This window comes from Panthera onca, chromosome D2 (genome assembly GCF_046562875.1).
Source record: "Panthera onca isolate mPanOnc1 chromosome D2, mPanOnc1 haplotype 2, whole genome shotgun sequence".
NCBI classification, from domain to species: domain Eukaryota; kingdom Metazoa; phylum Chordata; class Mammalia; order Carnivora; family Felidae; genus Panthera; species Panthera onca.
In genome coordinates, this window is record NC_138349.1 from 74,642,474 (window position 1) to 74,657,909 (window position 15,436).

Here is a 15,436-nt window from a genome sequence, read left to right on the forward strand (position 1 = left end):
GCTCAGGTCATCATCTCACAGTTTGTGAGTTTGAGCCCTCGTCAGGCTCTGTGCTCACAGCTCAGAGCCTGGAACCTGCTTCCGATTCTGGGGCTTCCTCTTTCTCTGCCCCTTCCACCACCTCAAAAATAAATAAAATTAAAAGAGAAAGACAGATACCATATGTTTTCACTCTTATGTGGATCCTGAGAAACTTAACAGAAGACCATGGGGGAAGGGAAGAAAACAAAAAGTTAGAGAGGGAGAGAGCCAAACCATAAGAGACTCTTAAAAACTGAGAATAAACTGAAGGTTGATGGGGAGTGGGAGGGAGAGGAGGGTGGGTGATGGGCATTGAGGAGGACACCTGTTGGGAGGAGCACTGGGTGTTGTATGGAAACCAATTTGACAATAAATTTCATAAAAAAATAAATAAATAAAAGAACTGCAAATCGTTCTGTAAACACGAACAGTTATAAAAATAATTTTTAAAAATTTTAAAGGAAACATATAGCATGTCAGAGAGTGTGAACCCAAGTGATAAAGAAATGAGGGGGATTGAGATAGTGATTTCACTATGGGTCTGGGAAGACCTCTCTGACATTTGAGCAGAGACCTGAAGGGGTGAGGGAGAGAACCATGGCAGATCTTCCCAATTTACATATTTTACTCTGAATAAAATGGGAAGCCAGTGGAAGTTTCTGAGCAAAGGAATAGCATGATCTGACTTACATTTTAAAAGAGGGAAACAAAAATAGAAATGGCGATGATAATCTTTCTGAGATATGATGGTGGCTCAGACCAGGATGATAAGTGCACCAGGTGTTATAATGTTCCTCAGATACACTTTCAGAAACAGAAATCTAGAGAACTGCCTCCCAAATCTGGATGTACATCAGAATCTCCTAAGCATCTTTTAAAAATATAAATCCCTGTTCCCCATTCCAAACCTACTGGAACAAAATCTCTGGAGTGGGCCCAAGAATCATCAGTTTGACACCAGTGTGGCTAATTTATCATCACCTACCCAGGGCTATTTCAGAACATCCTCAAAGCCTCTAAATGTTAATAGCTTAACAAGGGAGATAGTTCTATAACAAAATATCAATCCTTCCTCCCTAAAGAATTATAAAACTTGGGAAAAATACCTTAAAAAATTGTTTGAAGGCATAGAGAACAACCTGTACAGCCAGGACTTGAAGCACCAAGATCTCAGAGTAAAAGGAAACACATGAAGGGAAGCTTGCATTTTCTGGTTCTTTTCCCTTTTGAAAAATTCACAGAGTGGATTATAGAAGCCAAACAGAAATTAACAGCATAGAGCTTACAGCAGTCATTGGGATAGGAATTTAAATTAGGAATTCAAGGCTGCCAAGGTAGCCATGGGTTGGGATTGATTCAGGATCCCAGGAAAAAAGAAAAAAGGTCAGAAGTGAACCTGACTTTCATATGCAATTACCCCCCCAAAGCATTATCTGATTCCTGAGATATGCATGTTTGTAGCTAGAACCAAGTAGAAAATCAGCCACTGGGTCAAAAACTTCAGTAGTTTCATGGTCTTGGAGTGAAAAGTTGGGGTTCAAGCCCACAAAGCAGGAGATACTTTCAACTGAGACCAATAAAAGAGCTGTGACCTAAGAGTAAGGGAGGAAAATGGAAATTGGCTAGCATCAATTAGCCAAGGTGATCTTCATACCAGAAGAAATTAAATCTACACTAGAAGAAGAAAGCATCGTCCACAGCCTTAAAATTTTCCATATGTAGTCTGTCATCAATCAAAAATAATACGGGTTGCCAAAAAAAAGGTGACCAAAACCTAAGAAAAAAATAAAATAGGCGTTAGAAACAGATTCAGAGATGTTCTAGATTTGGGAGTATCAGGTGCACACACACCGTAAAATAAATGATTAATATGTTCAAGGGAATGCTGAACATATGAAAAATTTCACCAGAGAAATAAAAATCTATGAAAAATAATCAAATGGAAATTCTAGAACTGAAAAATACAACAGAAGTCAAGGGTCTGTTCATGAGTTTAACAACAGATTAGACGCAACAAAAGAGGAATCTGTAAAATGGAAAAATAGGTCAGTTACAAATAAGATTGAAAAAAGGGGGGATGGAAAATACAAAAAGAAGTACAAGATACATAAAGAGAACAGTGGAAAGGTCTGGTGTGTGTATAATTGGAGTACCAGGAGTAGAGGGAAAAGTATGAGTATATTGGCCAAGAATTCTCCAAAATTGATGAAAGACATCAAGCCACAGAGTCAAGATTTATAAATCTGAAACCAAAAAAAAAAAAAAAAAAAAATACGGATAAAAGAAAACCACACCTATTATTGTCATAGCAAATCTGTTAAAAACCAAAATAAATACAAAATCTTTAAAGAAACTAGGAAAAATGAGATTATTATCAAAAGAGCAAAAGACTTATTAACAAACTGACAATTGATTTCTCAACAGAAAAACTGAAAGCTGGAAGACAATGGAATTATTTCTTCAAAGGGCAGAAATAATATGACTGTCAATCTAGAATCCTAAATCCAGTGAAAATGTCCTTAAATAGTGAAAGCAAAATAAAGATATTTTAATACAAACAGACCAATAGTAGAAAAAAATACTTAAAGGGACTCTTAAGGCAGAAGGAACAATCCAGATGGAAGTATAATTCAGAAAAGAATGATAAACTTTAAGAAGAGCAAATATGTGGTAAAATATAAATGGATACTCTCTAAATTCATAAAACCACTCAATGTCTATCAACTGAAGAATGAGTAAATTGTGGTAAATTCATAAAGTAGATACTATAAAGCAACTGAATTACAGCTACCTACAACTAAAATCTCTCAGACATCATACTGAGTAAGAGAAACCAGACACAAAAGAATAAATATAATGTGTGGTTCTATCTTTATAAAGGAAAAGTAAACTATTGTGACAGAACTCTCCATAATGATTATATTTAGAGGGCAGGAAATGACTAAGAGAGGCCACAGGGGAAGATTCTGGAGTGCTGGTATATTCTATATCTTGGTAGAGATGGTGTTATGTGTATAATTTTTCTTTATAAAAATTAATCAGACCGTATACTTTAACTTTAATCTTTGTGCACTTAAAGAAATACATGTTATATTTCATTTTTTAAATTTTTTTCTGAAAAAGAAAGAGAATAAAACAGTTACATTTATAATACCATCAAAAAGGATAAATTACTTAGAAGAAAACAACCCAGGAAGTGAAAGGTGTCTATATGGAAAACTACAAAATGCTCCTAAAAGAAATCAAGACACAAAATGGGTGAAAAGACATCACCCATCATTCAGTGTTTGTTCATTGATTGAAAGACTTAATATTGATAGATATCAGTACTACCCAAAGCAATCTACAGGTTTAAAGTAATCCCTACCGAAATTCCAAGAGCATTTTTTTCAGAAATAGAATAATCCATCCTAAAATTAATATAGAATCTCAAGGAATGCCAAATAGCCAAAATAATGTTGAAAGAAAAGAATAAAGTTTGAGGTTTCACATTTCTTGATTTCAAAACATTATAAAGCTATAGTAATCAAAACTGACAAGAAGTGTGATACTGGAATAAAGACAGATTTATAGACCAATGAAATAGAATAGAGAACCCAGAAATAAACCCTGACATACATGGTTAATGATTTTTGACAAGAATACTAAGATCACTCAATGGGAAAGGACAGTCTTTTCAACAAATAGTGCTAGGAAAGATGGGTATTCAAATGCAAAAGAATAAAGTTGGATGCTAATTTTACATGATACACAAAAATTAACTCAAAATGGATCAAATATCTAAATGTAAGAGCTGATACTATAAAACTCTTAAAACATAAGGACAAAAGTTTATAAATTGTGTTTGGCAACGATTTCTTGGATATGACACCAAAAGCATAGGCAACAAAAGTAAAAATAAATTGGATTATATTAAAATTAAAAACTTTTGCACAGTAAAGGACATAACAGAGTGAAATGGTATGGGAGAAAACACTTGCAAATCATATATCTGATAAAGGGTTAATATCCAGAATATATAAAGAACTCCTACAACTCAACAACAAAACCAACAATTAAAAATAGACAAAGAACTTGAACAGACATTTCTCCAAAGATGATATACGAATAGCCAACAATCTCATGAAAAGATGCTCCAGATCATTAATTGTGAGGGAAATCATGAAGGAAATCAAAACCACGAGATACCACCTTACATCCATACAATCGCTACAATAAACATTAAAATTAAAAAATATATGTGTTGATAAGGATGTGGAGAAATTGGAACCCTTGTGCACTTTTGGTGGAATATAAAATCGTGTGGCCACTATGCAAAACACTATGGCCATTCCTCAAAAAATTGAAAGTAGAATTACCACGTGATCGAGAAGTTCTTCTTCAGGGTATATATACAAAAGAATTGAAATCAGGATCTCAAAGAGATATCTGCACACTCATGTTCGTGACAGCATTATTCACAATAATTATAGTCAATAGTCTTAGACGATAGTCTTGACAATAGTCAAGAGGTGACACAACCCAAGCGTCCATCAATGAATAAATGGGTAAACACAATGTTGGTATATCCATACAATGGTATATTATTCAGCCTTGAAAAGGAAAGAAATTCTTCCACATGACACAACATAGATGAACCTTGAGGACATTATACTAAGTTAAATAAGCCAGTCACAAAAATACAAATACCATATTGTCACACTTATATGAGGTCCTAGAGTAGTCAGAATTTACAGAGGCAGAGAGTAGAAAGCTGTTTGCCAGCAGTTATGGGGAGGGAAGAATGGGGAGTTGTTAATGAGTGCAGGGTTTCAGTTTTGCAAGATGAAAAGAGTGCCGGAGATTGATTATACAATATGAATGCACTATTGAACTACACTAAACAGTGCTTAAAATCGTAAATGTTATGTGGATTTTACCACAATTAAAAACATTTTTTAAAGCAAGAAAACAGAGAACTTTTGGATCCAAACTTAGCTGCACATGAGAATCGTTTGGAAATTTTAAAAAATACAGAGCAGTCACATTTTAATGCAAATTTGCAATAACACAATGTAAGTATGACTAATGATTCATTTATGCATAAAATTTCAAATAATGTGACTCTCTTGAGAGTTTAAATGTTAAATAAGAATCACAATATCAGCTCTGGAAGGCCAAGGAAACTATAAATGCCAGGTGGCAGTGTTAACATTCGCTGGCAAACAGAAATACAGTATACTGTGGGAAAAACGAATCAAGATTTGTAAATTTTGAACCATGGAATGTTGTCAAGAATGTATCCTTTCTGTAAACAGCACCATTCTCTATAGGATTCTAGGCTCCTTACTAGACAATTTGATCAAGTATATCTAGGGTTGAATCCAAGCAATCTTTTTTTTTTATATATATATTTATTTTTTCTGAGACAGAGACAGCATGAGCAGGGGAGGGGCAAAGAGAAAGGGAGCGAGAGAATCCCAAGCGGGCTCCATACCATTCAGCACAGAGCCCAACAGTGACATGGGCTTGATCTCACAAACCATGAGACCATGACCCAAGCTGAAATTCAGAGCTGGATGCTCAAGTGACTGAGCCACCCAGGAACCCCCAGGTAATCCGTATTTTTAAAGGATCCCTTGGATTTCTAAGACTAATGGTGTGTATGTAGATAGAGATAGAGATTATGTCTTAGGCTATGAGGATATAAGATGAAGCAAAAATATAATGACCACAAGGAGCTTATTTTTTAATGAAGAAGTCAGATGATGAAATAAATGGTTACAGTAAAGTACAGTTACAACAGAGGGTACTGTATGTGTGATAAGGAGTATATGGCATTTGGGGAGCACATATCCGGCACACTTCACTGAAGGGGTATATGAGCTGGTAGCCAGTGGATGGGAAGAAATCAACCAAAGAAAGAGGGGGAAAGTAAGAGTGTTTCAGTAAAAGGAAATGGAGAATGGGTTGAGACCTAGAGCAGAGAAAGAAAAAACATGAATTCAGAGAACTGAAATGAGTTCAAGGTGAGTGAAGTTCAGAGTATGGGTGGGGAAGTAGTGATGGGTAAGTTAATGGATGGAATAAGGCCAGGTCAGGAAGGACTTGACAAGCCTTGTAGGGAAGCTTGGCCATTATCCTAAGAGAAAGAGAGGTGAGAGGAGGACCTCTCTGGCTGTAGCATGGAGAATGGAATGGATTGGAGAAGAGACAACAGTGGAGACAGAAGCTCAATTAGCTGTGGCAGCGGTGGTCCAAGTGAGAGGGGAAGACGCATGGGCCAGGGCAGTGGCCATGGCAATGAGATATTTAGGAGAAATAATCTGTAGGTCTTGGCGAATGAATTAGATGTGAAGAAGGGGGGAAATTTTTAAAAATGATTCCCAAGTATATGTAGCCTGGGTAGAAATATGAATCATGGTACCATGCCGTGGTTGAAGGTTGAGGGGGAAGATATCCCGTGCATTTGAGAAGGCCAGATTTGAGGTGTCTGGGATGTCCACCGTGCAGATGGTATCCAGTAGAAATGTCTTAACTAGAGATCACCAGCTGGGCTTTGAAACTAGAACAGTAGATGAGGTTGCTCAGTGACTGCAGGACAAAAACAGGAGATAGTAGAAGAGAAATCTAGGAAAATACTGAAGAAGTCTTTCAGAGGAAGCTTTGGAAGTGGGCGGAGAGGTTCAAGGACACCAAGAGGAGTGTGCGGAGTTGGAAGTCAAGAAAGGTGCTTCAAGGAGGAATAGTCAACAACGTCAGAGGCTTCCAAGAGAAAGAGGAACATCCGAAGGTACCTGTTGGATGTAGCAATGCAGAGCTCATTAGTAATCAGGCCAACGGTTTGGGTGAGTGATGGGAGCTGATGCTAGGTTAGTAAACGGAAGAGTGAGAGAGGTGGGTGTGGGGGACTTGAGTGCAGACAACCATTCTGAAAAATCTTGGCTCTGAAAGAGGGGATGAGGGAGGACGGGGGGCTGACAGGATGCTTGCTTTTGCTTTGGGGGGTATATTTTATGGTTGGTGAGGCTTACGCCTATCTAAATGGTGACAGAAAGGATCCAAAAGAAAGGGGGACCATTGAGAGTGTTCACTGGGGAGTGAGCACAGGCTGCGGGTCTGGCTCCACCACTGACTGAACTCGAATACATCATTTAATCTGTCTGGGCCACAGCATCTTTATCTGTACCTTGCAGGGTTTCTCTGCAATTACGGTTTTCAAACTGCACGCCTCAGAACTGTCTGAGAGCACTCACGTTTCAACTTCAGCCACAGCGACCTTGACCTCTCTTGCGTGTTTTTAAATAATGTTTTTTATTTTTAGCAATTTAATACATGTACATACTTTGAGAAAGCAAATGGTAGTAAAATAATTATTTTAAAAAAATTGCAGCCCCTGTCCGTACCTCCTCACTCTCAGCCACTCCCAATTCTTGTGTTATTTATGCCAATTTATGTACAATTCTTATCTCCGTGTTGCTCCCATGTAGACATCTGTTGATTTCTGACCCCTCCTATACCCACTTGCCCTGATTCTGTTCCCGTCAACATAATGCTACCTCATCATTTGGTTAATAGTGTTTTCATTATCATAAGCATGCAAATAGTGCCCAGCGACTGTCTCCTTTTATGAACAACTTGTCATTCCTCCTGCCAGAAACATTTGCCTCTTTTGTCTCATTTACCCTGATTTCCAGTAATGATTGATATTTTTTCCTAAACCTCCTGCCGTCTCAAAAACCTGCCAACATATTCCCTGTGCTGGTTTGATCAGAAGACTTCCCTGGAGACTCCATTTCCAGAGCCCCACGTGATCTGCTGTGGAGCCTCCTCCTGGGACTAGCTTTCACTCTTGCCTGTGTTGGAGCCATGCCTCCTGCTGCCATATCTTCTTTCTTGGTTTCTACCCTTGTGTTGGTGCAGCCTGTCCTCTAACAGTAAGGGAGACTATGTTTTTGAGTACTGTATAACTGAAAATGTCTTTATCCTACTGTGCCATTTAATTGATGGTTGGCTGGTAACAGAATTTTGGCTCCCAAAAAACATTGCCCTTGAAAAATGTTAAAGTCATTATTGTATAGCTTCCATTTTGGTTTTTGAGATATCAGATGCTATTACAATTTGCTACCCCTTGGACCTATTTGGTTTTATTTCTCTTGAGAGCTTTTACATTTTCTCTTTATCCTTTCATGTCACAAATATGTGCCTTGTTTTGGTTCTTCCTTCAGCCAGTTTTCTTGGTACTTGATAGGCCCTTTTGTTATGAAGATTCATATCCTACATTTCTAAAAACATTTCTTGCATTATTTCTTTTGTAATTTTCTCCACTTCATTTTTTCCATTTCCCCTTTAGTCTAGAGTTTCTTTTAGTTTAATATTGGACCTCCTGGCTTGACCTTCTAATGTTACCTTCCTCGTCCTCCTCCTTCTCCTCCTCCTCCTACTCCTTCTCTCTCTTTCTCTTTCCTCTCTCATGAGAGATTATCTTGGCTTTATGTGCAATTCTTCTATTTAATCTTTTTAGTTTAGCTATCCTTTATTTAATTTCCGAGATTGTCTCCTTTTTTATAGCCATTTGTTCTTGTTTCATTGATATAATTTCTTCTCTTCTCTCTCCAAGGACATTCTCCCCCAACTCTAACTATAAATCCTACCTATCCTTGAATGTTCAGGTCAAAATCCGTATCTTGTGTGAGGCCTTGTCCAATCAGTTCAAATCTCTTCCTTAAACATGAATTCTATGGCACTGTTATATTCCACACCATCTAATACGTGATTAAATTTGCGTTTCTTGCTGTTGAGGAAATCAGTTTTCTCTCCCTGATCGCACTCTAATATTCTCAAGACCAAGGAAGCACTGTTTACTTGTTCTTTATCAGCCAGAGTGCCTTGTCTAGAATTGTGAATACAACAAGTGATAAATAAGTGCTTATTGGTTTAAAAAAAATGGCCATCCTAATTCCACTGAGTCAGGCTGTCTAGTTGGGTTATTCAAGAACAATGTTTTAGTGACTTTTATTGACTTTCCCATGAAACTCTCTACTTAGATTTCATAAAGAAAACACAACTTTCTTTTTTCACTATATTTCGTTGGTTTAGGAAATATCTAATAAATTATGCAGTTGAGATAACCAAGAACAGTTGGCACAAGCAGGATTGGAAACAAACAACATCTAAATCTCTGCTAACACATGACTCAGTTGGTAGAAACCAAAGGGTTTGAGCTTGCTGGAGAATACCCTGCCAGCCTTGAGTACTTGGTCTGCCAAAGAAAGAACTGTCATATCATTTAAGCAAAAACAAGTCAAGAGTCTCTACTATACTCTATTCTTTGTGTACCAAGAAGAGGTATCTGGAAGAAAAGAATTTGTGCTCATCATCTCTCTTGAGTCCCCTTGCAATCAAGGGTATATATACCTGACATAGATTAGTGCACAGCCTTTAGTCTTAAAACAGCACAAGTTTCACTGGCTCAGGGCCAATCATCTTGGTCTCCTTAGAACCCAGATCTACCCATCTTAGCTGTACTTCCCCAGCCATCAGTCCACAAAGGGCCAAAAGAACTCTACTGGGCTCAGAAATCTTGCCTTTTCCATCTCCAGGATGGATCCCCCTTCCCCACCACTTCTACAACCATCACACTTTGGAAGACTCACACATAGATTCTTTCTCTTTCCTTCTCTCATGAGAGATTATCTTGGCTTTATGTGAAATTTTTCTATTTAATCTTTTTAGTTTAGCTATCCTTTATTTAATTTCCAAGATTGTCTCCTTTTTTATAGCCATTTGTTCTTGTTTCATTGATATAATTTCTTCTCTTCTCTCTCCAAGGACATTCTCCCCCAACTCTAACTATAAAACAGCACAAGTTTCACTGGCTCAGGGCCAATCATCTTGGTCTCCTTAGAACCTAGAGAGGACATAACGTGTCCAACTGACTTCGGATGGCCCCTGCCACAGCATGAATCATTTTTTATACTAGTGCGTCAGGGAAACTTAGAAATCCTACTTTCTTTGTGCTCCCTTAAGAAGGGTAACCTCTAAGTAGAGTTAAAATTTGTACTTCCTGGGGCTCCTGGGTGGCTCAGTCGGTTAAGCATCCGACTTTGGCTTAGGTCATGATCTATGGTCTGTGGGCTTGAGCCCTGTGTCGGGCTCTGTGCTGACAGCTCAGAGCCTGGAGCCTGCTTCGGATTCTATGTCTCCCTCTCTCTCTGCCTCTCCCCCACTCGCATTGTCTCTCCCTCTCTCTGTATCAAAAATAAATAAACATTAAAAAATTTTTTTTAATTTGTATTTCCTATTGATCACGCTGAAAGGACTGACACCACTTTATGGCTACTGTCAAACACAAACTTGAAGGAAGCCATCCCTGGTCATCACCCCTGAAGGAAAGAAGACTGTTCCGTGTACAGGGACTCAAGAAAACCCCCTAGAAAAATTCCACTGAAATATTGTATGAAGATCATGCAGCAGCAGAAACATCAACCTATCAGATGAGAGCTTTGTCTGTATAAAGCCGCACTGGAATCAATTCAGTCGAATTGGTTTCATGGTAACTTTAGAAATTCGGACGTATTCCCCTGGTGGTGGTTTAGAAGCAACAGAGGTCCCTGAGTTCAGTGAAAGAGCATGTGTTTCCCTGTCTCTTCTGTGGCGATCCCACAGTCAAGTCATGAGCGAAGGCGGATTGCATTTTGGATTAATGATAAGAACAAATTAAAATAAAAATCACGCCAAATCCCCTTTGATGCGTGCTCGTAATTTTTCTCCTCTCCTGCTGCATTTTAAAGTGGCATAGACTACAGCTATCCCCCCCTTCCCCCGCGCTGGGGTATTTCGCTTATTCTAATTATTTCTTTTCTCTCACTCCTGTCCTCACTTGCTCATGCATCGGCTGCACTGGGCACAGTCTGTGAGCCTGGGCGCTGACGGCCATGGGATCCAGGCTCCTTGCCCACCCATCCCCTTGCCTGGCTGTCAGGGCAGCAGAGCAATAACCTTGGCTCCCAGGTGGTCCTGGCAATAGCAAGCTGTCTGCAGACCAAGCCCCTCTCAGGGGGTAGATGTCCTCTCCATCTACCCCACGGCCTCCTCTGCTGTCTTCTTCTGCATGTGGAAGGTTAGCTTTGTTTTTCTGACGTGGTTTTCCATACACTCATGGTCCTTTCCCCTGGAATCCAGAAGAGCATTCAAAAACCTCCTTCTATAGGTGGTTCCTCACCTCCCTCTCTGTTCCGATGCTGAGCTCTTGAATCTGTGCTAGTTTCTTAGGTGGCATGGAGACATGAACTTCCACATGGCTGAAGGACAGACCCTAAAAAAGGCCTCACAGAGAAAATGCAGATAGTTAACACTAGTTGTATCATAGCCAAAATGTATTAGAGGCACCCAAGAAAGGACTGCCCCTGGCTGACCAGAGACAATTCCAGCTGGAGGCAAACTTTTTTAAAAATATGTTTTAGTGAGTTCTCTTCGAGTATTCTTCCCGCCCCCCCACCCCCCCCCCCCCGAAAAAGATCTAGTGACTTCCTTCTCTTAACAAGCAGGTAAAAGAATTCCTCAGTCAGTCGCCATGGAACTGGGCCTTCTTCAGATCAGATAAGCCCAACACTCCACTACCTTCCGTCTAGAACCATCAGTTCCAAACTTAGCATGAGCAGAAGGAATAATCATCTATGACGTCAGACCGTCGTGGGACATTTTCTTCAATGGACTAAAGCAATAGGTTGAAGAGCTATTTAATAGATGTTCCAAAAAACATAATAATAAGCAACCCCACCCCTTCGTCATCTGCTTTAAAAATGGGTATAAGGGAAAAAATGATCTGTCTCAACCCAAGAATATAATAACACTGCCTCTCTTTCCTTGTTTTAGGGAATGCTGTCGATTTTTTGGAGACAATGGCTTGACTTTGAAGGTGTTTTTTACCAAGGCAGCACCCTTTGGTGTTCTTTGGACACTCACAAACTACCTGTACTTACATGCAATAAAGAAAATAAACACTACGGATGTCTCCGTCTTATTCTGCTGCAACAAAGCTTTTGTGTTCTTGCTCTCATGGATCGTTCTCAGGGACAGGTTCATGGGAGTGAGGGTAAGTTCCTTATTCTCTGTCTTCCTCCCTCACTTGGTCATGTCAACTAAAACCTGCCCATTGGCTTGCTTACCTCCATGTGCTGCATCATAAGCATAAACTGCTGACCACTTCCCTTCTGATTTGCAGCAGAAAAGGAGCCCCGGCAGAGGGCCTGGTTCTTGGTGCGCCTTGCAAACTCTCTTGCTTGCAAACCATACTAGACCAGCATTCATTAAAGCACCGTTCATTTCAAGCATTTCAGCAAGCATTCCCCAAAGTGTGTGCCAGTCGGGGACCCAACCTGGGGATGGTGATGCATTTCCTCTCTGCGTGCTTTCTCTCTCTCTCCTGGGCAGCAGTGCCCTGCAGCCTGGAGCTCTCTGCTAACCCTATCGCTCTTTGCTTAGGACGCATCTGAAAGCCTGAGGATCCTTCCGCATCCACATATGTGCGCAGTCTTGGTAGACCCTTTGTCTGGACCGTGTGTACAAGCCAAAGTGGGCCGGATGCACTTAGGCTAAATCCAGACTGTGGAGGGCCGGTTTCATTTCCTTCACACCCCAGGCGAAGGGAGAGGGAAATTATATCCTGTGAATTACTTCTTGTTGTGAGATCCGAGACTTAGTAAATTCCGTCAAAATCTAGTCAACTTCAGCCAAATTTCCTAACAGTTGTGTGAAATAGGATAAGTGCATTGTCAACTGTCAGCTGTAATAGCAAGGGACTCACCCTGAATGAAAGCACAAGGTGACAGTTCAGTTGACAGAGTCCTGGTGGCTTCTGCTCGCCTCCCTTTGGTGGCCAGGAGCTGGTACTGCCCCATCACCTCCTCGCCACAAACAAGGACAAAAGAGGATTTGGCCACACAGCCCGTCCGCTTGTAGACAGGGCACATCGCTTCCTCTTTCCTGCCCGTCGGGCCACGTGGGCCGGCCATGCAGCTGAGAGCCCTGTGGATGGGCAGCTCTGTGACCGTGAACCACGCAGGCATCCAGCAAGGGGCAGGCTCCACTCCAGGCCCTCCACTTGTATCCTTTGCTCATTGTCCTGAGGACAATGACGTCACCCTGATGGAGGAATCACACCCACCTAGTTACTCAAACAGCAGTGGGGACATGAGTCAACTGCTGAGTAGTATTTTTAGCTTGCAGTAGGGGGAAATTTTGTTTTGAGTCTCAGTGTTAATTTTGGAATTAAAACTCGCTCACTGTGCTACCACCCAGAAAAGCTTTCAGCAAATACATGATCTGATACTTCGCCACAAAAAAACACAGGTGCTTCCAGCGGTAATCTGTCCAAACAGCCTGCCTGCCTGGACTCTGCAGACTCCCATGTCCTGGAACCCATTGTGACTTCATTTGGCTGCCACATGCCAAGGGAATTCAGGAAACTCTTCGGCATGATTCTCATGTCCAAAGCAAATTCCAAATGAGACTCTGTTAATCGGGAAGAGAAACTTCAAGATGAATTCTGCACCGAAGCTGGATTTTTTTTTTTTTTTTTTTTTTTGAGGTTAAGAGAAGTAGGCTGGAAAATACTTGAAGCCCTCCTAGACCCGTAGAGAACAATGTGACATACCCAGATCTTTTCTTTGTTGCTATTCATGGATAGGAGGGTTTTCTCCCATGACATCCCTTGAACTATGATCCTGTCTAGCCATCCTGGCCACTTGGTCAGTTTGGTCTGCGCTGACCACTATATACTGAACAAAATTTTGTGTTGAAGCCATCACTAGGCCAGCACTGAAAAGAAGGTCCCAGAAGCTGGTACTGGCGATGAAATTTTGTAACCTGTGAAGTGCTGTGTAGCTATGGGTCTCTCTAATAAGCATTAATCCTCTGAGAAGCATGTGACCCCCCCTCCCCCATCCAAGAGCTTCCCACTCCAAGTCATGGCGTATTCCCCTCTTCCCGTCTTTAAGAATTCAGAGAGCTAGCAAAATCTGTGAGACCCCAGCAGCGGCCAGAGTGATGGGAAATCTCCCCCTTGATAACAGATGGGAAACCTAGGTCCAAGATAATATCTAACTGGTGCAAGGGTTCTTTTAGATTTCCCTCAGACCTCTGGCTTATCCAAGCACAAAATTTCCAGACATTGGAGGAAACTGACAGTGTTCCCCATCCTGGGGGCTGAGCATATGAGCTGGAGAATCTCACAGACATTAAGACAAAGGAGCACCAACCTTATGTTTGTGGGAACAGCCCGCCCAGAGGATCTGCGTTAATTACGACAGTTACATCACAAGGGCTGTGGTTCCTGGAAAACATCAACTGGTCCAGGTCACATGGTCTGGCCAAGAAGAAGCAAACATATCTTCTCATGCTGGAGAGATCCTGACCACTTAAGGCATCAGAGGGGACTGTTGAAAGCAGCCCACGTTGGCCATTGTGTCCCCTTTCACCCTGTGCTTAGATGGGCTTTCTGTACGTCCCCCCGGCTCTCCAGATTCAGGGTTTCTGATGCAATAGGGAGATGTTCCAGTCTAGAGTCAAACGACTAGGCTTTGGATTTTGATTCCACTCTTACAAGCTGTTGGGCCTTGAGCAAGTTACTTAACGTCTCTGAGCCTTTGTTACGTATTTTATAGGACAGTTGTGAGAATAAAATACGATGATGTGTGCTCGGCACATAAAATCCAGTAACTGTTATCTTTCTCAGTGTTGTTATTTTGATCATTCCTTCTCAGTTGGAGGGGTTTGTTGGATCAGCTCCATTCTTCTGGTGACAGTCCCGGAAGCCGACAGATGTCTAGGGAGGCAGTTTTGTGTAGCAAAAGCAGCGGCTGAACGAAAACAGGTAGAACTTGGGGCATGAGGAAGGCCTCTGCTAAAGCCAAAGCCCTCCCAGCTGTGCTCAGCAGCTGGATAAAGAAGGCTTGTCTGGGTGAGACCCCCATCTCGGTAGAAACGGAAGATGATGGGATCTTCTGCTTCCTGGGCATCTGTTCATAACGGCCCCCAATAGTTAGGGCTTTCCAGCCAGGAGGGACTGGGGCAGAAGCAAGACAGCCACCTGAGAGATCATTCACGTGGGCCCCCAAAGCCCAGCAGCACATTCCCGGGGATCCGTGCTTTTTCCCAGACCAGTTCCCATCTCAGATTCCAGCTGATGTTTTCAATAATGACAGTGCTTTCTTGGTGTCGCCCGAGGGGCCATCCCTGAATGGTAGCTCCACTTCGGATCTCGACTGCCTTCTGTTTGGGAGGCTGCCCCCTGCCACCTGAGCACAGCTGGGGGGAGCTGGGACACAGAGCACGGCGGGGGAGGGGGGGTGGGGGGGTCACTGGAGGGCTCACAGCCAGCCCCTTCCTGTTACACTCTTCTGAGTGGGGAAGAGCAGCCAGGAGCTGGGAGGGG

The 15,436-nt window shown here is 41.5% G+C and overlaps 1 protein-coding gene across 2 annotated transcripts in view; it reads left to right on the plus strand.

Annotated features, from left to right (window-relative positions):
* The window catches only part of SLC35F3 (solute carrier family 35 member F3), a 400,450-nt gene that overhangs the window by 373,379 nt on the left and 11,635 nt on the right, over positions 1-15,436 (plus strand). For both annotated transcript variants that reach the window (XM_078434217.2, XM_078434218.2), the window contains one exon: positions 11,878-12,097. In XM_078434217.2, the coding sequence (XP_078290343.1) occupies positions 11,878-12,097 (220 nt within the window). The remainder of the gene's footprint in view (positions 1-11,877; positions 12,098-15,436) is intronic.